General features: G+C 50.0%; 1 protein-coding gene across 6 annotated transcripts; it reads left to right on the top strand.

Moving 5' to 3' along the window:
• The first annotated feature begins 2 nt into the window (after positions 1-2).
• On the top strand, positions 3-23870 carry IQCD (IQ motif containing D). Of its 6 annotated transcripts, none has more exons than XM_047827866.1 (6): positions 3-237; positions 3229-3325; positions 17457-18278; positions 20430-20663; positions 22534-22605; positions 23392-23870. In XM_047827866.1, exons 3-6 carry the CDS (start codon positions 17550-17552, stop codon positions 23695-23697), a joined length of 1341 nt encoding a protein of 446 aa, XP_047683822.1. In that variant the 5' UTR covers positions 3-237; positions 3229-3325; positions 17457-17549; the 3' UTR covers positions 23698-23870. The 6 variants fall into 6 exon arrangements, with proteins under 6 accessions (XP_047683822.1, XP_047683816.1, XP_047683817.1 ...); XM_047827865.1 differs by lacking the exon at positions 3-237 and adding an exon at positions 251-276; XM_047827860.1 differs by lacking the exon at positions 3229-3325.

Here is a 23870-nt window from a genome sequence, read left to right as displayed (position 1 = left end):
CGCCCCTTTCCCCACCCACCCCACCGCCGCCTTCCTCATTCAGCCCAACCCAGGGAGAGTCGCGGGCCTTTTCATTGGCGGAGGGTCAGAGAGGCGGTACTCCTGATTGGTCAGGCCTCAGGAGGTGGGGCGGATTGAGCGAAACAAGGAATGGAATGGTGAAAAAGAAAGTCAATCAGTCGCCGAGTCCCTCCTTCAGTGATTGGCGGGTAACCTAGCAACGCAGGTACAACGGAGGTAAGTAACTGCGTTGAGAAACCAGGGCGCTAGGAGCAGGTGAGTGACCCCGGTGGGGAAGGGCCGGGAATGAGCGGGAGATGGGGAATAGGATCCAGTCCGCTATCATTTGGTGCCTGAGGAATCGGTAGCCCGCACCGCGATGCTGTCCCTGCCCCAGAACCCTGCTCTCCAGCCCCTGCCTCTGTCCGGGCCTCCCTCTCCACTGCCTTCAAGGAGTACTGGGCATCTTCTGTGTCCTTGCTTCTCCTCTGCCTCCCCGCTCACCATCTTCACATCCCCGCTTCCTCATCCTTAATACGTGGATGATACTAGTCAAGTGGACTCACATCCTGGTTAACTAAGTTCAAGTCAAACATAGGTGATGGGGATGAGAGGGTAGTTTACAAGTTCCCTACCATTTCGCCCAAAGGCCATGCATTCCAGGATGAGCGTGCCAATCATCTCACTTGGGTGTGTTCAGATTAGGTCCTTTCGATTATATCATTGTTTTCCTGTTGTGCTAACGACATAACTTAATTCCCATTCTTGTCCTTAAAATGTGATTTCGTTGTGCATACTTCATTCAAAGGGTTAGTTGTTAAGGATCAAATGAATTGAGGCAATGAAAAGCTTGGCATGGAGCTGAGCAACGTAGTAAGTGCTCAGCAAACAGTGGCAATTTTTTTTCTTCCTAAAGCACATTTGCCCATTTGTCTTCCTGCTTCAAATGGATCAGAGGGAGTCGTTTTGTTCCATACCTCAAATATTCATAAGTATTCACCCAGTGCCTACTACTGGGTGCTGGGGTAGAGAAAACAGCAACAACAACAACAACAACAACAACAACGAAAACTAATTCCTCCATTCATGGAGCTTGTCTAATGTGGGAGATAGTCATTAATCTAGTAATATACACATAAATGTAAAAGTGCACCTGTAGAGGTGCATTTCTAGAACGGTGGAGCATGGAGGACGACAAATCCTTTCCTCAAAGAGCAACTGTAGCCCATCAATGGATAAATGGATTTAAAAAAAAAAAAAAAACACGCACAACGGAATGTGATTCAGCCTGTAAGAGGGATGAAATTCTGATAAATGCTACAAGGACCATGGAGATCTAATGCTAGGTGAATATAAGCCAAGCACAAAAGGACAACTATGTATGATTCCACTTATATAAGATACCTAGAATAGTCGAATTCATACAGACAGAAAGAATAGCGGAACGAAATAATGATACATGCTACAACATGGTTGAACCTCAAAACCACTATGCCAAGTCGGGTCCATTGGCACCACTGACATTTCGGGATAGACGATTCTTTGTCGTAGAGGGCCATTCTGGGCAGGGCAGGATGTTTTAGCTTTATCCCCTGCCTCTACCCACTATATATGCCAGTAGCGCCCTCTCCCAGCTGTGACAACCAAATATATATCCAAATTATTGTCAAATGTCTCCTGGAGGCCAGAGTCACCCCTACCTAAAAACTACTGCGCTGGGGCGCCTGGGGGGGCTCAGTCAGCTGAGCATCCGACTCTTGATTTCAGCTCAGGTCATGATCCCAGGGTCGAGGGATTGAGTCCCGAGTGGAGCTCTGCATTGAACGTGGAGCCTACTTAAGATCCTCTCTCTCTCTCTCTCTCTCTCTCTCTCTCTCTCTCTCTCTCTCTTTTTTCCTCTCCCTCTGCTCCCCTCTTCCGCTCACACACTCTCTCTCCCTCAAATTGAAAACAAAATTGCCGAGCTAAGCACAAAGTCAGATACGAAAGATTTCATACTGTATGATTCCATTTATATGGTTTCATTTGTACGATATATCCAGAAAAGTTAAATGTGGGAATAGAAATTGTTTGCAAATTAGCTCATGGGAAGTTGGGGGGAAGTGATAGAAATTTTGTGGTGATGCGGCATAACTTTGGACATTTACAAACAAGTCATGGAGTGGTACAATTACAATGGGCAAATTTTAGGGGATGTAAATTGTACCTCAATAGAGTGTAAAAAAAAATTACACCCATGATAAGTACCATGCAGAAAAGGTACCGAGGGTTTCCACAGATCACAGTGCCCTCTCTGTTCCAGTCTGGGGAGAGGTAGCCATTGAGCTGAGACTTGAAGGTTGAGAAAGAGCTAATCTAGGGCTTGGGAAATGGTTTCTGGGAAAAGGAACATCGTGTGTGAAGATCCTGGTGCTTTGAACACTTTAGAGACCAGTGTGGCTGCAGCACAGAGTGAGGGCAGGAGGGCTTTGAGGGATGGCTGGTCGGGGAGATTGAAGCCAATCAGAACAAATGTCATTAAAAGAGTGAAGGAGCTTCATCCTTCTCGCTCTGCTTGCCCTCTGTCCCTGCCATGGCTTCAGTCACCATCTGTGCAGTAACAGCTCTCACATTTCTGGGTCTTTCTGGGTCTTTCTTTTTTTTTTTTTTTTTTTTATTAAAAAAAATTTTTTTTTCAACGTTTATTTGTTTTTGGGACAGAGAGAGACAGAGCATGAACGGGGGAGGGGCAGAGAGAGAGGGAGACACAGAATCGGAAACAGGCTCCAGGCTCTGAGCCATCAGCCCAGAGCCCGACGCGGGGCTCGAACTCACGGACCGCGAGATCGTGACCTGGCTGAAGTCGGACGCTTAACCGACTGCGCCACCCAGGCGCCCTTTTCTGGGTCTTTCTTAAAATCTACTCCAGGGGCGTCTGGGGTGCCACAACCAGTTAAGCATCCAACCCTTGGTCTCAGCTCGGGTCATGAGCTCACAGTTCGTAAGTTCAAGCCCCATATCGGGCTCTGCGCTGAATGGTGTAGGGCCTGCTTGGGACCCTGTCTCTCCTTCTCTCTGCTTCTCTCTGCCCCTACCCTGCTTGTGTGCTCGCTCTCTCTCTCTCTCTCTCTCTCTCACCAAAACAATTACATTAAATTAAAATTAATTAATTACATTGAATAATTAAAAACAATAACAATAAAACACAAAATCTACTCCAGATATCAACCACTCTGCCACATTTCACAGATGTCCCACCCACCTGGCTGCTAGTCTATACATATATCGTGCCTTGGTGTGAACTAGAAAGAGGCGCCCCCTCCAGGCACCCACAGCCCCACAGTTGGTAAGTGGATAGCAAGTTCTGCCATCAGTAAACACCCCAACCCCTCAACGCCTGCTTCTCTCCCAGTGTTCACCCTTTGGGTAAACACGAAAACAATCCATCAGGCAACCTGAGCCAGGACTCTAGGCACCATCCCTCACTTCCTTCTCCCCCAGCCCCCACAGCTACTCCTTCATCTCATCCCACTGATTCGCCTGCTCCGTGTTCCTAGGGCCCGTCCACTGCTTTGTCTCTGGTTGAGGCCACCCACGTCTCTTCCCTAGACACCGCGACAGCCTTCCAAACCTGATCCTCCTGTCTCGTTGCACCTGCCAACCCTTTCGCCACAATTATCCAGGCAGTAGATCTCGTCCCGTCGATCACTCCCTGCTTAAGACTCCTCCCCCAGCCTTTCATGTCTCCTCTTGAGCAATGAGGGAAGATGCCACGGTTGGATTTTCTAACCAATCGAGTTAGGAGGACTTTCTTATCCGTAAAGTTGTCGACGGGAAGTGAAAATAGAAGCGTAGCCAGATGACCAGGCTGGGACACGACAAAAAGGTACTGGAAATGGCAGGAAAGGCAAACTTGAGAAGGGGTGAGGTCTGAGGTCACTGCTCATGCCTCGCCTGGACATGCACAAGTTGTTGCTAGAAGGCAAGAATCTGCCCCACCATTCCCTCTCCCAGACTGCACCCTCCACCCAGAAAGCCCCAGACAGCCTTAGATTGGAAGCGGTGGGGCGACAGAGACCCAGCACCAGTCTCCCTGCCTACAGGCTGGACAGGCTGTCCAGGGCGTTTGCCCTACCCCTGAGCAAGGCATCCCTCCGGAACATTCTAGGCGCACGTGGTCAGATGTAAATGCCATGGTTTAAGGTTGGGGTTTCACTTCATTTACAGTGAAAAATGGAAAAGGCTGAGTCTTCCTTGCTCTGTGCTAAATTCCTCCCCCCACACACACACCTTTTCCCTAGGAGACAAGAACTCAGAGCAGTGAGGCACCACCTGATTTATGCTTCAACATATAATAATTATCACTCCCCTTTGAAGAGGGCTTTTAACCCTCAACAGGGCTTTCTCATCCAGTAGATCAGCCCTCCTCCACCCAGTTGCCTTTTGATGTGGTTTGGACAAGTATTGTATCCCCAGATGCCAGAGAGATAAGGGACGTGTTCAGACTTCTTCCAAGAGCTCCAACAGGGAGAATCATGCAGCTGGGTCTCCTGACGCTCAGCTTGTGAACCTGACCTTGATTTCGTAACCGATGGCAGCTTTAGATGGCACGGATGTCAGCTTGTCAGACAGAGCCGAGCTAGCCAGGGACAGGCCTTCCTTCGAACCTGGATGGAGCGCTGGACTTGGGGGTGGGGGTGGGGGGGGCAGGAATTTTATAGAAGAGCAAGGCCACTGTGGTCTAGGCAGTGATTCTCCATCAGGGGCATCCCCCGACCTGCCACCCTCACCATGTGGGGATATTTGGCAATGTCTAGAGACATTTTGTCTCTCTGGGTGATGAGAAAAATGTGCCACTAGCATCGAATGGGTAGAGGCCAGGGACGCTGCTACAGGGGGCGCCTGGGTCACTCCGTCCGTTAGGCATCGGACTTTGGCTCAGGTCATGATCTCACAGTTCATGGGTTGGAGGCCCACGTCGGGGCTCTGGGCTGACAGCTCAGAGCCTGGAGCCTGCTTGGATTCTCTGTCTCCCTCTCACTGCTCCTCCCCCACTCACGCTCTGTCTGTCTGTCTGTCTGTCTCTCTCTCTCTCAAAAGTAAACATAGAAAGAAAGAAAGGAAAAAAGAAAGAAAGAGGGAGGAAGGAAGAAGGAAAGAAAGAAAGGAAAAAAAGAAAGAAAAGGAAAGAAAGAAAAAGAAGAAAGAAAGAGAGAAAAAGAGAAAGAGAAAGAAAGAAAGAAAGAAAGAAAGAAAGAAAGAAAGAAAGAAACCTGTCCCAGACTGATATTTCCATACAAGGCAAATGGTATTGCATGCGAACAGGTACATGTGCACATAACCTTACCTTTCCCTTCAGGCCCTGGTTAGTGGAACTGAAAGCAAACGTGATTGCAAATCAGGATGATTTGAAATCAGGGGAAAGTATCTCTTTGACCTTAGCTTTCAAATAATAGCAGCAGGTTATATTCTACAACCAATCAAATGCCTTTAGCGAGGGGGGGGGGGTGGCTTTCGAACACAGATTTTTTTCCCTTTAACCACAAACCAAAGAAATACATTTTCCTTCTCTGCTCAGCACACACGTGTTAATAACACATGAATACTTAACTACATGCCATGCACTCTAATAGTTCCCATTCTATTTCATTTATTTTTAACGCCAGTCCCAACTGGCGAATTGATTTCACTACTCACCGAAGGGTCGTAATCCTTGGTTTAAAAAAGACACTTCTGGAACGTAATCAAGCAGTGAGGAAAAGCCAGTGTTTCGCATTTGATAAGATTCGGATTTAAATATTTTCTTAGGTGGAGGAAGTTTATTTTAGAAGAATCTAAATGCACCACTAGGAAATTCTTCCTTTTGTCTCAAACAGCCACAGTGATACTACCCACAGTTGGATATAACCAGAAATAAACACGTCTAAAATGACATTTAACCAAAGGAGGAATTAAAAATCATGATGAATTAATTTGTAAGGAGGAGGAGACAGGAAACGGGACTCCAGTGCTCCTTCATCACCAACAGAAAAATGAAACTAATGTAGAAATCAGTCAAATTAAAAACAAATAGTAGGGGTGCCTGGGTGGTTCAGTCCGTTAAGCAGCCAACTCTTGGTTTCATCATGGGTCCTGATCTCACATTCCAAGAGTTCAAGCCCCACATCGGGCTCTGTGCTGGCAATGTGGCACCTGCTTGGGATTCTGTCTCTCCCTCTTTCTCTGCCCCTCTCCTGCTTGTGCCCCCACCTTAAAATAAATAAATAAACAAACAAACAAACAAACAAACAAACATTAAAACAGTAAAAAAGAGTCAAAAGTCGTTCCATTTTGGCACTTTATAAACCCTTCTGCATACTGAGGAAAAATACATCTTCTATTTTAAGAAGTATTCAGGGGCGCCTGGGTGGCACAGTCGGTTAAGCGTCCGACTTCAGCCAGGTCACGATCTCGCGGTCCGGGAGTTTGAGCCCCGCGTCGGGCTCTGGGCTGATGGCTCAGAGCCTGGAGCCTGTTTCCGATTCTGTGTCTCCCTCTCTCTCTGCCCCTCCCCCGTTCATGCTCTGTCTCTCTCTGTCCCAAAAATAAATAAACGTTGAAAAAAAAATTTTTTTAAGAAGTATTCAAATATTAATACTAAACCATAGGGGCGCCTGGGTGGCTCAGCTGGTTAAGCATGTGACTTCGGTTCAGGTCATGATCTCACAGTTTGTGAGTTCAAGCCACATGTCAGACTTTATGCTGACAGCTCAGAGCCTGGAGCCTGCTTCCGATTCTGTGTCTCCCTCTCTCTCTGCCCTTCCCCTGCTCGGCTTCTCTCCCTTTCTCAAAAAAATAAATAAACATTAAAAAATACTAAATTATATTATTTTTGAAATCATGATAAAAGTAATAAAAGCTAGACATTATTTTTTTAATGTTTATTTATTTTTGAGAAACACAGAGAGAGAGCGCGCACAAGCAGGGATGGGGCAGCGAGAGAGAGAGAGAGAGAGAGAGAGAGAGAGGGAGACACAGAATCCAAAGCAGGCTCCAGTCTCCGAGCTGTCAGCCCAGAGCCAGACACAGGGCTTGAACCCATGAACCGTGAGATCATGACCTGAGCCGAAGTCGGACACTTAACCGATTGAGCCCCCCGGGCGCCCAAGCTAAACGTTATGGAGCCAGGATTTCATGTCGTACTCATGACAGTTCTATTGAGTATGGGTTCCCTTACTGTCTCCATTTTACAGATGAGGAAGCCAAAGCTTAGAGGGTTTGATCGACCTGCCTAAAGCCACACAGCAAGGATCTAGAACCCACAACCTTAATCACTGTGTGTGGTAGGCTCATGTTTTTCTTTTCTCCTTCACCAGTGAGGAGATAAGGGCCCAGAAGGTCAAGTGAACTTGCCCAGGGCTGTGGCTATGGCCAGTGTCCAGTAGAGAGCATTCATTAGAACCAACAGTTTAGAAATCTGTCCCCAGGAGCGCATTGCCTCCCAGCCTCCGTCACCACTCTGTGCCCTCTGTCTCCAAAGCACAGGGTAACGTCGGAGCCCACAGCCATGAAGTCATCACGGCAGATGAGATTCCGTCTGTTATCTGTTAATACCTCCAGCATTCACTGCTAACAGCTCCAGCCTGGGAATCTTTTGCAAACCAAATATAACCCACAAAACACAGGTTCTCTGAAAGGACATGAGAGGATTGGGTAATATTTCAAAAGTGGTGATAGGAAAAAAAAAAAAAAAACTACGAAAAAGAAAAAAACAAATTGGATGTAAATCTTTTTATTTTAAAATTCCAAGCCCCGAGTACAGGGATGGGGAACAAATAGGCCAAATGCTGGCCCACAGGTTTCATTATTAAAATATGACGCTATCTTCTGGTTCTAATTCAGGACATAACGTATTTCGTGAAGTACCATTATCATATGATGCCAACATCTCCTTGTGAGGAAATGGGCTGGATTTGCCGTCTCTTCACTTATTCCACAGTGATTTGTTGAGTGTCCACTACGCGATCTTGGCTTGGGACAGCAGTCTCCGTCATGGATTCTCTACCCCTTTCCAGCCGCTCACTCTCTCCGCTCTAGACTTAGAAGGCTCAGATAAAGCATACAGAGTTCTGAAGAAAGCTATTTGCATGGTTGCCAGACCAGTGGGATCTCCTGAGACGAAAAGGGAAATTCCTGCTGTTTCAAAGACAAAACCTCTGCCTATTAACCCAGCAAGTAGGTGGTGAAATCCGAACTAAGTGGCCAGGAATCCCTTAGCCATCAAAGATTTCTTTGAATCCCAAGAAGGAGCTCAGGTTAAGAATGAAGCAGGGAGTGTTAGGTCCTAAGGGCCTGGGGTGGGTGGCAATTGTAAAAGTCAGAAACGGGACAGAGCTGTCAAAAGCACATGAAATCAGGGGCGCCTGGATGGCTCAGTTGGTTAAGCTTCTAACGTTAGCTCAGGTCACGAACTCGTGGTCCGTGAGTTCGACACACACATCAGGCTCTCCTAACAGCTCAGAGCCTGGAACCCGCTTCAGATTCTGTGTCTCCCTCTCTCTCTGCCCCTCCGCGGCTCACTCTCACTCTCACTCAAAAATAAACATTAAAAAAAAAAAATTTTTTTTAAGTACTTGAAATCAACTACACAAATTGTGAAATCCACAACATGGTTTTATTCGACCTGAAATTGGGCAGGAACTGCAAATTCCCCACTAGGGTAGGAAGTAAAAACAAATAGCATCTCTTGTGAAAACTTCTCTTTGTCATCTCCACCTCCAACCATATTTCCCACCCCAAACCGTTCCTCCTTAGCCCTCTCCCATCTAAACCACAAGCAACCTTTTTTGTCTAGTCATGGGAAGTAGCAAGACTGGAGCCAGGAAAGCAAAAAAAAAAAAAATCTCAGTCAAAGCTACGAATCACTGAGGAAATAGTTGTCTAGGAATACATGTACTAGGAATTAAAAAAATTTTTTTTCAACGTTTATTTATTTTTGGGACAGAGAGAGACAGAGCATGAACGGGGGAGGGGCAGAGAGAGAGGGAGACACAGAATCGGAAACAGGCTCCAGGCTCTGAGCCATCAGCCCAGAGCCCGACGCGGGGCTCAAACTCCCGGACCGCGAGATCGTGACCTGGCTGAAGTCGGACGCTTAACCGACTGTGCCACCCAGGCGCCCCTGTACTAGGAATTTTAAACAGTAGGCTGGTACTGTAAGAGAGGGTCCATTCAGTTCATTTTGTTGGTTCAACGATATTTTTTGGAAGAGATGTATACACGTGGCACTAACACCACTTACATCGATTCTCATGGTGAGAAGCCTATGCTGAAGATCCTTTCCAGGTCTACTTTAATTCTAATTACATCAATGAGACAATCTGAGTTTGGTGTTAATAAGTCTGTTGTATGTTAGCCTTACATCCGGCAACTTGGCTGTAATTGTGCGATTCCAGGAGCGTGTATAGAGATTCTTTGGGATTTTCTACATAAGTAATCATGTTATTTGCAAACAAAGATGGCTTTATTTCTTCCTTCCCAATCTGTATACACTTAATTCCTTTTCTTGTCTTACAGCATTAGCCGGGACTTCCAATATGGTGTTAAACAGGGAGCGTAAGGGGGGATATTCTTGCCTTGTTCCTAATCTTAGGGGGAAAAAACTTCTAGTTCCCCACAATCAAGTATGACGCTAGCTGTAGGGCTTTTGTAGATGTTCTACATCCAGTTGTGGTAATTCCATGATATTCCTCATTTGCTGAGAAGTTTAGTGTCATCGTTTGTTGAATTGTGTGGGGTTTTGTCAAATGCTTTTTTGCATCTATTGACATGGTTTTCCTTTCTGTTGATGTGATGGATTACGTGAATCGATGTTTGAATGTTGAATGGACCTTGCAGGCACAGGAGAAAGCCCACTTGGTTGTGGGATATAATTCTTTTTATACTTTGTTGGATTCAATTTGTGAATATTTTGTCAAGGGTTGTTGCATCTATGTTTGTGAGAGATATTGGTCTGTAGCTTTCTTTTATTATAGGGTATTTGTCTGTTTTGGCATTAGAATAATGCTAGCCTCATAGAACCTGTTAGGAAATATTCTTTCTGCTTCCGTTTTCTGGAAGAAATGTTGAAGAACTGGTATAATTTCTTCCTCAAATAGTTGGTAGAATTCACCGGTGAAATCATCTAGGAGTTTTCTGTTTGGGAAAGTTATTAATTATTGATCAATTTCTTTAATATATAAAGGCCCATTGAGATTATCTATTTCTCCTCGTGAGAGTTTTTGTGATTGTATCTTCAAGGAATTGGTCCATTTCATCTAGGTTATCAAATTTATGGCCATAGAGGAGTTCATTACATTCCTTTATTATCATTTTAACATCCATGGGATCAGTAGTGATGGCCTCTCTTTCCTTCCTGACATTTGTAATTTATCTCTTCTCTCTTTTTTCGTATGTCTGTAACATCTCCCTGCCGGTTGCTAATCTCGCTTTTTAACAACAGAGATCTGGGCTCATGCTCATCGTCCCTGAGCAATAGCATCCAGCTAGAGTGAATTGATATCAGGATGTAGACATTCTTGTCTTCTCTGTGAGGACAGTGATACAGATTTTCTAGTTAGAAAGCTTCCTTTTTCATGAAAGTACTTAAGAATGAGAGTATACTTACACTTCAGGAAAAAAAAAAAAAGTTGAGTCGGTAATAGTACGCTCCGGTCTATAGACTTGGCAGAAATCACAAAGGTGGAATGTTAGTGAGAGAGATTTGGACAACCCTGAACCAGAACTAACCCTCACGAAGGCTGCTTTCCCGACCCAGACCCCACGTTCTGCTTCCCACACGACGGCCTCATGCTGCTCGACCGTCCTGTGTCGTGATCAGTTACGACGGGTGTCTCGGTAATTAGTTTATACTAAGCTCCAAAGTAGGTGAATGATTGACTCAAAAACATAAAAGTCAATGAGAGATGATTCAAAGCTCACCCTAAAATAATTCAGCCACTCACTCATTAGCCTCCTGATGCGCTCTCTCGAGCGGGGAGAGCGCGGTGGGGCGACAGCTCTGTTGTCGCAAACTGTGTCTGATCCCAGGTGTGCCCACGGGAATGCGACACCAGCAAGAACACTGCTGGTGGGACGTGTACATATACCTATAACGACAAATATGAGCATTCATATTGTAGCTGCTAAGTAGATTGAATGCTGTGGGAACCGGATCTGGGGCCCGTCTGTCCACTGGGTCTCTGCTTGACGGGATCCACTGAAACTGGGCCGGCAAAGTATCACTGTGCTTGGGCCACTAGAAAAGTCGATCTGAAAATGGTCAGACCGGACAGTTGGAGTCACAGCGGGGGGCAGGCTCTCCAGAAAGGTTGCCTGGGCTGAGACCCCAGCGTGGCCGCTTAGTAGCTATAAACTCATGGAAACATCTCGCCTCCCTCTCTGCCTCCCTTTCCCTGTCTGTGAGTAGAGCTAATGAAAGCACCTACCTCGTAAGGTTGTTGTAAGGAATGAAGGAGTTAATACACCCAAGGCATTTAGAACAGTGTTGGGTACGGAATCAGTTGTCAAGAGTTAGCTAATATCAAAATGTCGTTCTTTGCAATGAGATTCCCCCCCCCCCCCGCCTCCTCCCCCCCCCACCACACTCCAGTTTTGTTTAACCCCCTCTGCCTCCACGTACCATTGTGAGATGTGCAGGGTAGTTGCGAGGGTCGGGTTTTCTTCCTCTTTTTCTCCCCAAGGGGAAGAAAATGTCATTTCGCTCAAACCCTTTTTTTCTTTTCTCAAAATGTTCTGAGAGTGAAAAGTAATAAAATATCCAACAAGCCCATTTGAATGAAGCCGAGGTATAATTTGCATGATAAAGATCTATTTCCATTTATAAAGTTCATCAGCAGAATTAATGACAAATAAAGGGAAGACCCAATTAAAGTTCCCCATCCATTAACAACCTTGCTTCACTCTCAGGGCAGGAATTTTAAAAGGAGAGGCTTAAGTTGGAAATGATTTAAGTATTAAGGTTGGTGGCATTAAAAAGGACATGAAATGATCATATTAGGATTCAAGGGAAAGAGATTCTCCAGTGATTTTTGTCATCAGAGCGAGATGCATTTCCCCCCGATCGTCGTTCCGCTGGCTTCTCCGTGTTCACCCAAATGAGCTGTCAAACACTGATGGGCGTCATCATAATCAAAGAAAACAAGTTTGCCCTTTAAAGCAAAAGAGGTAATTTGGCTGAAAGCAAATTGGAAACATTTCATAGAACGTTGCATTTCCAGCTGCAATCTCTGAAGAGTTCAGGCGTTTTTTGATTTATGCCTGGGAGCTTTGGGGGACAATGGGAGAGCTTCGTGAAGCACTTTGTTCACGTTCATCCCGTGGCCACGGAGCAAAGATCTTCAGAGGGGCCGAGGAAGCTCCCTGGCTGTCCCTAAAACATGATCTTCGCGGGGGAGGGGGAGCCTTAAGGGGATTCACGAGATTGACGGGGGGAGCAGAAAGTGGGGGGACAAAGAGATGCAAGGTAGGGCCCTCCTCGCCTCTACTCGGTCAGCTCCCAGAGCCTTCTGACTTTGGGACCCATTTTGCCTGGCCGAGGAAGCCTGGCCGTCCTTAGCATCTCATCTGGCTGCCTTTCTTCCTTGCTCATGGTCACTCGAGATGTTCCTCTGATTCCCGCTCTTCTGTTCGTGTACTCCGGTTTGGGGAACTGAATATCTCTTGGGGCCTCAAGCATCCGCGACTCCTCCCTCTGCATTTATGTCTCTGTCCCCAAGGCCTCCCAGGACCCCCTGGATGTGTGTTGTGAGATGCCTAGAGCATGCTCAGCTAGGCTTCTTTGATTGTAAGCAACAGACACCGACTGTGGCTAAGCACACTCTCTCTTGCTCTCAAAAATAAATAGACTTTAAAAAAACCACACAAAAAAAATAAAACCGAGGGGCGCCCGGGTGGCTCAGTCCATTGGGCGACCGACTTCAGCTCAGGTCGTGATCTCACCGTCTGTGAGTTCGGGCCCCACAACGGGCTCTGTGCTGACAACTCGGAGCCTGAAGCCTGTTTTGGATTCTGTGTCTCCCTCTCGCTCTGCCCCTCCCCCGCCCACTCTCTGTCTCTGAAAAATGAATAAATCTTAAAAATATATTAAAAAAAAAACCAAGCTCATTGTCCTCCCTTCCACACCTCCTTCCCCCCAATTTGTCTAGTCCCTCAAAAGGGCCCAATCTTTCTCTCCCAGTCCCCCAAATGCAAACCGGTCTCACTCATCAAGTCCTGATGACTCCTTTTTTTTTTTTTAACGTTTATTTATTTTTTTTATTTAAAAAAATTTTTTTTTAACGTTTATTTATTTTTGAGAGAGAGATAGACCATGAACGGGGGAGGGTCAGAGAGAGGGAGACACAGAATCTGAAACAGGCTCCAGGCTCTGAGCTGTCAGCACAGAGCCCGACGGGGGGCTCGAACTCACAGACCGCGAGATCATGACCTGAGCCGAAGTCGGCCGCTTAACCGACGGAGCCACCCAGGCGCCCCTTGATGACTCCGTCTTCAAAACATTTCTCGCATCCACAGCATATGACAAGGAGAAGGGCACAGGGAACCTGGAGGTGGCAGGCCCAGCCCTCGCCCCAAGACGATGTTGAGGTGTTTTCTTCAGTGCCGGGTATGTAGCCGTGATCAAAATAGATAAAGCCCCTGCCTTCATTGGAGCTCACCTTTTAGGGGAGGGGGAAAGACAGACAATAAACAAACAGGCCCATATACAGATGTCAGACGGTGAGAACCTAGCCGGGAGAAAAGCAAACAGGATAGGGGGAAAGGGAGGGCAGGGAGGGCAGGGAGGAGGAGAGGGTTTACGTTTTATGAAGAAAATCCGCAGAGCACTCACTACTACACCAAGATTTGAGCAGAGGAGGAAGTGTGGGAACGAGCTTTGCAGATATTTAGATGAATGCTCCAGCCCTGGGGCTTGGGGGGGGGGGCAGGGGTCGTGGTGCACAGACAGCAAGTGCAAAGGCCCTGTCAGAGGCTGGAGCACATTTGACATGTTCAGGGAACAGCAAAAGGGTCGGTCTGAGCGCAGAGCGTCTGCAAGTGGTCGCAGCAGCCAGATTACGGAGGGCCTTTTAGGTCGTTGTAAGGACTTTGGCTTTTATCCCGAGTGAGATGGGGAGCTGTTGGTAGCGGGGGGGTTCTGGTAAATGTCCAACAACCAGTTTGGTGGGAGGGGGCACTGATCTGTAGTATTTGCCAATTTCCGTGTGTAAATACTCCCACCATGGCTGATTTCAAACTACTGATGGCTTGGGGCACCTGGGTGGCTCAGTTGGTTGAGCACCTGACTCTTGGTTTTGGCTCAGGTCACCGATCTCACGGTTCCTGAGTTCGAGCCCCACATCGGGCACTGCACGGACAGTGCGGAGTCTGCTTGAGGTTCCCTCTCTCTACCTCTCTCTCTCTTTCCCTCAAAATAAATGAAACAAACTTAAAAAAAAAAAGAGTCAAGTTACCAATGGCTTAACAGGAACCTCACAAATACCCTGAAATTTTAATAACCGGTCCTCGTGAGCTGGATTTTGAACAGAGGAGTAAAAGAATCTGACGTTTTAAAAGGCTCCCTCTGGCTGCTGTGATGAGACCATGGAGGACGTGGGCGGAAGCAGGGTTACCAGTGAAGAGGTTCTCACAGTCATCTGGGTAAGAGATGATGGACCCTTGGAAGGTCCAGTGGCTGAATGACATCAGGAATAGCATTCCTGCAGTTTCCTTCTCATTCACAAAGTGGCTGCCACTGCTCCAGCATTAAAGCCCAAGTTCAAGGAACGGAGGTGAAGCCAACAATGTCTTTCTTTTGTATGGGGAAGGTAAAAGGTTTCCTAGAAGCCCCTAGAAAACTCCTCTATTTTATTGGCTATAACAGTGTCTATAGCCACTCAGAACTGTAAAGGAGGTTGAGAAGTTGAGCATTGAATATTTCCAGCCACTATATTACAGGCAAGCAAGAAGGAAGGAGGTTGGGATGGGGATGGTGGCTGCCACAAAGAGGCTGGCCTTATAAGAATCAACTACAAGAATTCGACCCAGCCTGGAAGCCCAGGCAAGTCTTCCCTGAAGAAGTGACACGTGAACTGAGATCTGAGTGCAAATAATTAACTTAGTAATAAGGAGGGAGAAGAATGTTTCAAGAAGACGGAAAGAGCATGTGCAAGGGCCCTGAGGTGGAAGGTTTATAATACCCCAAGCTCTCTACTTGCCACAACCCTTTCCCTATAAATCATCCATTACGACCAATCTTTCTCGAAAATCTGAGTTGATCCTGTTACCTGTTTCCCAAAATCAAAATGGATCCCAACCTCCTACAAGATAAACTCCAAAGTCCCCACTCTATGTTGAAAGCTGGGCATGATCTCAACCTATTCTGTGATTACAGCTTTATGCCCTTCCTCCTAGAGTTGTTGAACTTTCACGCGTGCGTGTTTCATATTCCAAACTAGGTTATAAACTCTGGCAGGACAGGAACCATTCCTTGAATCTCTTTTATATCCCCAGGAGCTCAATAAATACCCAGATAGATGACCCTTACTGCAGGGAGCAGGAGCAGACGTAAGCAGACCAGTTAAGAAGCTCTTTAATCATCCGAGTGAGAGATGATAAGGCCCTCACTCGGTGGCACAGAGGCTGCCCAGAAGGAAAGGAAAGGAGGGGGCGCTGTCAGAGAAAGAACGAAGAGACTGGGATGGGGGGGGGGGGAGGAGAGTGTGGGGTGGCACTCAGGTTTCCAGCTCGAGCAAGTAGGATGGCAGAATTGCCAATCGCCAGGACAAAGGATAAGGAAGGAGCAGGGTAAGGGCTGGGGACGCGGTGAGGTCCCTCTTAGACATGGTACTTTGGGAGGCCCAGCCAATCCTGGGCAGGAGGCAGGAGGCAGGAGGCAGGAGGCAAGTCCGATGGTACATCTGGATCTCTGGCCAAGCCCAGACACTCAGACCAGGAAATCACCACAGTCCTGGACCTGGGATCGGGGTTCCCTGGGTTAATAATGCTAGTTATTATTTATTGAGCACTTATCATGTACAGGCCCTGTGCCAGCAACTTCTCACCGGATCTTAAGATCTCTGTTTTATGGCTGAGGAAGCCCCGGCTTAGGAGGATTGGACAAGTAGCCCAGGGTCCCCCCAGCAAGGGTCTAAACCCAAGTGGGGCTACTGCGAAGCTAGTACTCAGCCATTGTGTCAGGTAGACAACATCCACGATCGATTTCTGATCGCTGCCACAAATTTCTCAGAGAGTCTTTTCAACTTTTTATTTCATAATGACCGTAGATTTACGGAAAAGTTGCAAAGATAGTTCAGGCTTCCCAAATGCCCTGTACTCAGCTCTCCCAACGTTAATATCTTCAATAACCGTGATGGGTCTGTCCGTCAAAACCAAGAAACTAACGTTGGTACAATGCTGTTAACGACACCATCGGCTTGGTTTGGATTTTACATTTTCCTACTAATGTCCATTTCCCCTTCCAGGATCCAGTCCGAGATACAACATCGCACGTAGCGAAGCAGGTTCGAAAGACTGTGTTTCAAAGTCACTGTTCGCGCCCCCCCTGACTTTTAAAATCCATACTTAAAAACCAGCGCAGGTGTGCTGTGCTGGTGGTCCCAGTCCCATTTGCTCGCAGCCGCATTGTTCCCTCTGTCCCTGTGCTGCTCTGTCTCGGGCTGCTGACACCTGCAGGCTGCTGTGCCCACTCGTCTTGTCCTCTGGCTTCCCCCGGGGTTTGGCCAACGGGAGGCGCTGGTGTCGGATTGGAGGGTGGGAGGAAGAAGAAACCACGGTATTTCCTCTTCTCTCTGCTTTGGGCTGCGTTTCCAGCAGTGGCCACAGCTCCTGGGGGGGTGGGGGTGATAGCCCCGCCTGGACAGGAAATGGGTGCGGTTCCAGCTTCCCCTGGGTGACCCTCGTCCTCCAAGCTCACCACCAGCTCCTTCTGTGGTGGCCTCCTGCTGTTGACAGTGGCTGGGTGGCTTCCCCTTCCCTGGTTAGCCTCTCAACTCTTTCCATCACCCGTGTAACTGGCTTTCTATATTTAGATGCTTTCAAAAAAAAAATTCAACAGCATTGACTTTTATTCATTCATGTTAAGTCACCCGAAACGATGTCTGTTGCGATTAAATGCTCATTAATGTAAATGGCTGAACAAACCCATTTCCGGGGACGCTTAATATCCTACCTAGTTAAGTTGCTTCCACAGAATGGTGTCTGCACTCCGGGCTGTGCCCTGCCTGACATCTGTGCCTGAGACCCACCTCTACGCTTGGTCCTCCTTCCCTCGTGTCCGATGCCATCACAACGCTAGAAACTGCTCTCAGTGAGAGGTTCTGCGTAAAAGCTGTGGGGCACCCGGGACGAGCTCTCGGCGTTAACGGTCGGTGGCCGCTGCGGCCACAGCAGCCACCTTCGTGCAGCACCGCGCCACTAACCGCTTACTCCTTCCTTCGCAGGGTCGCCAGAGCCACTAACGGCAGGAGACCTACGTAGTCTGCCAACGTCTGCGCCTCCCAGGGCGCACAGGGGCAAGGGAGACCGCTCGGAAAATGGCTCTCGATGTCCTCGCCGTGGCCCCTCTCTACCAGGGCCCTGACATCAACAGAATGAGGCTGACGGCAGAGCTGTCCAAAAAGCCGGCCTCCCCGCTAAAACCCTTGGTCCCCTCGAAGTCCAAACTCACCACCATCGAGACCAAGAGGGTCATGTCCGTATTGGATGAGACCATCCACAAGGTGGAGCTGGTGACCCTGCTCTCACACTTGGCTTCCAAGGACGAGGCTCTGGAGGGGATTCTGGGAGGGGACGTCAGGAGGGCGGTGAGAGAGCACGAGGACCTGTGTCGCAGCTTCCTGGACAGTGTCGCTTACCTGCAGGATAAGGAGAGGCGGCTGCAGGAGGAGGAAGAGTCTGAGGACGAGGGATGGCTCAGAGACCGCCTCCTCTCCGTGCAGCTGCAGAAGTCCAACCTACTGCCGCTCATGGAGCACATCAGAGAGTCCACCAAGGACGTCCTGAGACTCTTGCTCGATAACCCGCAGGCGGCAAAGCTCTCGGAGACGCACGCGCTGGGCAGAAGCGCAGAAGCCCAGGGTTTTATTGACTGCCTGATGGAACTGCGGGGCTTCCTGTTCGAGAAGCTACTCACCAGCCCCATGGAAGCCAGAGAGAAGACTCAGTTCATACAGGATGTCAGTAGACAGAACAGGAGGAACCAGGACATCATTGATGCGCTGGAGAATGAGTTGGCGGCGAGCATGAAGAACAGGGACGCAGAGGTATCGGTCAGACCGTGGAAGGGGCCGCACGGAGAAGCGAACCCTTTCGGCGGTCGGGTCTTTGCCTCGGTGACTTAAACGCCTGCTGTCATTCACTCACCCCACGCGTACTGCTAGGAGCACTTACTAGGTGCCAGGTCTCATAAATGAGTCCACATTGTCCCTGCCTCATGCAGTTTGGGGGAAGGTAGGTCTTAAAGACCTGATTTCGTTACGGTTTTGAGAAATACGACAGAGACGAGGGTCAGAGACATCAGAGCCAACACCTGAAGAACAAAAGGGAGTGAACCAGGCAAGAGAGGGAGGAGGAACAGGCCAGGCCAGCAACAGGCGAGCTCTTTCTACAAAGGGCTGGGGAGTACGTACTTTAGGCTTTGCCAGAAGGCCACACAGTACCTTTGAGGCCTCATCAACGAATGTGACCTCTGTTCGGAGGGCGAGGGGCAGACGGCACAGGTGGAAGCTCTAGAAGGACTTTGAAGAAGGGGGAACGATAACATGATTCCAACCTAATAACCATCCGGGATGCACACCTATGTATTATGCTGTGCATACGTTTGCTCACTAGAGCCTTACAGAGTCCCCGTGAGGTGGTATCTAAGTATAGGTTTGGCTCCCAAGACGGAGAGACCCAAGATGACAGCGGCTTAGTCAAGGTGGAAATGTGTTTCTCTCTAGTGGGAAAGCTGGAGCAGTCACAGAAGCTCTGCCTTGTAAATTCGTCAGGGCTCCAGGCTCCTTCCGTCCGGCCTTTCTGCTGCTCCTCCCCCAACCCTTCCCTCCCACCCCACCCCCCCCCCCATACACAGGGCTTCTAACCGTGGACCCAGAAGACCCCCCATCATGTCACCGCTGGTCCAGCCAACAGGAGGCAGAAAGGGGAGGAGGGCCTTGACCCTGGCCCTTTGGGGATGCAACCTGGAAGTAGCCCAGGGTCACGGATCTTAGCCACACCCTGTGGCTGGCTTTGCTGGGAAGGGTCGTCCGTGCCTGGGGCCATGTTTCCCAGGAGTATTCTGCTCCACAGCCTTGGCACTGCCATTTCCAGCCCCCTGTGATACACAGAGCGCGAGGCCCTGCGAAACTGTTTGCCGCCCGGCCTCCCCCACGCCCTAGCTCAGGCTGAACCTCCTTAGGTTCTCACTGAATTTGTCCTTGAAAGCAGAGTTTGTTGAGGAATGTTTATGCGATTATTTATCTGGTGATTTGATTCGGGTCTGGCACCCCATAAGAGGACGGGGGCCTTGTCTCTTTCGGCCCGGGGCGCTCGGTCAGGGGAGACCACGCACAGGTTGGAAGAGCGCCAGCGAGGGACAGGGAGAGGGGCCCCAAACGGCTTAGTGGGTCCCATTCGGGTGGTGGAGACGGCTTGGGCTTCCAAGTTGGACAGATCTGGGCTCAAATTCCATTTCTCCGGGTTGACAAGTGTTATCGTGTCACTTGGATCTCAGCGTGAAATGAGAGGGTGACACCCTCGGGCTGCCGCGGGGTCAAGAGAAGCTCAGACCCCCAGGGGTCCCCCCTGCCAGTTGACCCCAGCCCCCCAGGCTGCTGGCGGGAGCCAGTCACAGCACTGCTGTGCTCACAGGGAGACTCCGGGGCTTGTGACCAGCCTTTGGAGCTTATTTACAAAATGGCCCCATCCTCCACCCCCATTCCTGTTCTAGAACCTTCGGAGGGCGGTTTGGTCCCTCAAGCATTAGCGGGGGGCAATCCCCACGGTACGCGTGTCTCGTGCTCTCATGAAACACTCCTAGCGTCTCTGCCAACGGAATACTCCTGTTCTGTGCCACCGTCCAGACCTGCCCAGAGGCCTCGCCCCAGCTTGCCTGTGCCCATCACTCAAGCCAGGAGACAGAGGGGGTGGCCAAGCACATGGGGTCTGGATCAGACAGACCTGGCTTCAAGTACTCCCACCCCTCCCCGGCTCAGCTGTACAGCCCCAGACAGATGAGTCGATGCCCTTGAGCCTCAATTGCCTTGGCTGTGATCAGGCGGTCTCCGTCCCCCTTGGGCACTGGGGGCAGGGTTCCGCCAGGTAACAGCGCAGGTTGCCGGCTCCCCCCCGCAAGGGAGCGTGTGGTACCAGTTCTCGTGCGACTATCGGGCATCACGTAGGTAATGATGGAGCCTCTCGTCTTCCTGGCCCAGGTGGAGAAAGAGAACTTCGTGATCCAAGAACTGAAAAACCACCTGCACCAGGTGCTCAGGCTCTCCGAGAACAACCTCCTTCGCACCAAGCAGGAGGCCGAGAAGCAGCAGAAGGCAGACTTCCGGGCCTCGCAGGCCCGGGTGGCCAAGATCCAGCAGGAGATACTGCTGCTGAGGTCACAACACCACAACCTGGTCGTGGAAAACCGGGAAGCAGAGCAGGCGCTGAGGAAGGTACGAGGGACAGCAGGGAGGGGACAACGGAGGCCCCGGGGACAGGGGAGGGGTGGTGTAGCGGGAGGGCGGGGCAGGGTAGGACTCCCCCAGCCAGCCAGGGAACAGCTCCCCTGAGGAGGAGGGCTTGGGAACAGGGGAAGTGCAGGAAGGAGCCAGTGTCTACCCCCCACCCCCTGTGCTACACATGGGCCTGGGGGCTGGGGCGGAGACACTGGTCCTATCCTCCTGCACGCTGGCTGTGTGACCTGGGGCGAGTGCCTTAACTACTCTGGGCCCCAGAGGGATGATAACACCCACCTTGTCGTGCAAAGGACCTGAAGGAGCTCCTAAACCTCAGGCGAATTTCGTAATTCCCTCCAGCCCGTGTTGCCATCTTTAAAACAAAAGTGAGCAGATCGGTCTAATGGGTCATTAGGAGGATCGAATGAGACGGTAGGTGGAAAGTGAGTGCATTAACTGCTCAGGACGCGTCACTTCTCTTGCCTTCTCCAGCATCTCCTCTGGGCCCTGGGCCTGCACACACCCAGCTTGCTTCCGGACCTCTTTCCTCGTAAAGGAATTCTCTAATACTTGTTCCCTGTTTTCATCTTAGTGTCATGACTCTTGAGCATCTGATGGAAGCCATGGGCCTCTCCTCCGTAGGAAGGCACAGATACACCTGCACGTCCGGGGGGCGGTTCTGGGGGGGCACAGGCCCTCTGCAGCCAGCCCGTCCGTGGTGCCCAAGTCAAGAGCTCTTGCCCTGTAGGATTAGGGAGTTGGTTTATTTGTTCTTCACTGAAATTCACATAACATAAACTTAACCACCAGAAGAAATTTTTAATGTTTATTTTTGAGAGAGACAGAGAGACAGAGTGTGAGCCTGGGAGGGGCAGAGAGAGAGAGAGGGAGACAGAATCCGAAGCAGGCCCCAGGCTCTGAGCTGTCAGCACAGAGCCCGACGTGGGGATTGAACCCACGAACCGTGAGATCGTGACCTGAGCTGAAGTCGGACGCCCAACCGACTGAGCCACCCAGGCGCCCCTAAACTTAACCATTTTAAAGTGAACAGTTCGGTGGCATTTAGTACATTCACAGTGTTGTACAACCACCTCTATCTAGTTCCAGAACGTTTCCATCCCCCCTAATAAAACCCCGTACCCGTTAAGCAGTCACTCCCCATTCCCCCTTCCCTCCAGCCCCTGGCAACCACTAATCTGCTTTCTGTTTCTATGGATTTGCCTGTTCTAGACACTTCATATAAATGGAATCATAGAATATGTGGCCTTTTGTGTCTGGCTTCTTTCCCTTAGCTCACATTTTCAAGGTTCATCCATGTAGCATTTGTCAATACTTCGTTCCTTTTTATGGCTGAATAATATTCCATTGTAGGTAGGGGAGCTGATCTTTAAAAAACAGATTATGTCCCTCTCCTGCATCAAAATCCACCCAATGGCTTTCCGTCTCCTTTACGCTAGGATCCAAATTGCTTCCACTGCTGACACTCCCTTCAGTGATGCAGCTTCTGACTCTGACCTCCCTGGGACCCCGCTTCTCCTCAGCCACTCCATTTCCGGCCACACTGGCTCAATTTCTGCTCTTAAACACCGCAAGCCTGTTCTTACCTCAGGGCCTTTGCACTGGCTGCTCCCTCTGCCTAGAGTGTTCTGGAGTCAGACACCTGTGGCTTCAAATTCAGGCTCTACCTCTCATTCACTCTGTGATCTTGGGCAAGTGAGTTAGCACGTCTGATCTTCAGTTTCCTCATCTGTGAAATGGAGAAACTACCTTGTGGGCAAGGCACGTTAAAGCTTGTTGCAGAGTGAGCTCGGCACGGTTTGTTGTTCCTATGAATCCATCAAACAATGACTCGTTGACTTTTTTTTAGAAGAAATACAAAGTGGAGACGGAAATCGAGAACTGGATCCAGAAATACGACATGGAGATGGGCGAGAAGCAGGTATTTGTGCTGTAGTCTCTCGAGTGCGTTTCCCGTGGTCCTCTAGGAAAGGCCCATGGTCTGTGCCAAGCTCTGGGCCTCCCCAGACAGGCTTCCCTGCCCCTCACCTTAGGCTCAAGGGTTTCTCTGGCCTCGCACAGTGTGGGGAGAGGTGGGAGAGGAAGGAGCCGGAAGCCGGAAGCCACTAAGCGCTTGTCACTGGGCCCAACGATCTTGGCTCCATCTAGTGTCCACATCCCATACTCTCTGTCCCTTCCGCACGCGGCTCCTGCCAGCAGCCTCATGAGCCAGGGCTCCTCCTGGGCAGACTCAGGCACGGGCTTGCCTCCCCCGCTTCCCTCAGTGGCGCCCAAGTTTCTCCTGAGGGCCTGAGATGTGCCGCCTGCTGTGACAGCGCGGTGAAGCTGGTCCCTGTTATCATTTGGAGCTTCTACTCCAGCGTCCCTGACCTGCTGTGTGACCGGAAGCAAGGGGCTTGACCTTTCTGAGCCTGACTCTGCATGTGATCGACAGTCATCCCCGTGCCGGGACCACAAAGGGGATACAGTGAGGCACCACGGTCACAAATGCTAGCACCCGGCGCAGGACGTGGCCTGGAGGAAGCGCTTAGCGAACGGAGACCTAGAAAACAGGGTGTCCTCAGGCCCACCTCCCCACAGCTCTGGGACCGTAGGCGGCACTGCCGGGGCGGAAGCCCCTTCGGGAAGGGCGGGGGTGCACGCAGGGGAGGGTGGCAGGCGGCGCCCCGTGCTCGGTGACCCCCGCCCCCTGCCCCCCCCACCCCAGGACGAGTACGAGGAGCTCGACATCATCCACAAGGAGGAGAAGGTCCAGCTGGAGGAGCTGAGGCAGAGGTACAAGGTGCTCGTGGAGGAGTTCGCCCAGATCCGGGCCGAGCGGGAGGTCAATGCCAAGAAGAAAACGGAGGCCGAGCAGGAGATGCTGCGCATGGTGCGGGCCGCCACGCTCATCCAGGCCGTGTGGAAGGGCTACCTGGTCCGTTCCGTGCTCAGGTCCAGGAAAAAGCGAAGCAAGAGCAAAGGGAGGGGCAAGAAGGGCAAGGGCAAGGGCAAGGGCAAGGGCAGGAAGTGAGTCTCCCCCTGGGCGCCCCACTCCCCACCCGTGTCGCCGCGCTCCTCGCTTCTCGGAGAGCAGGCCAGGGGGCCACGAGGAGGGGGAGCCCGGCCATTCCCGGCTGGAGGGATTTTTCGAAGTTAAAAACCATCTCAAGTCCCATCCTACGAATAAACGTCGCTTTGCCCGGG

The sequence above is a fragment of the Prionailurus viverrinus genome, chromosome D3 (assembly GCF_022837055.1).
Source record: "Prionailurus viverrinus isolate Anna chromosome D3, UM_Priviv_1.0, whole genome shotgun sequence".
In the NCBI taxonomy this organism is placed as follows: domain Eukaryota; kingdom Metazoa; phylum Chordata; class Mammalia; order Carnivora; family Felidae; genus Prionailurus; species Prionailurus viverrinus.
This window is presented reverse-complemented; position numbering and strand designations above follow the sequence as displayed.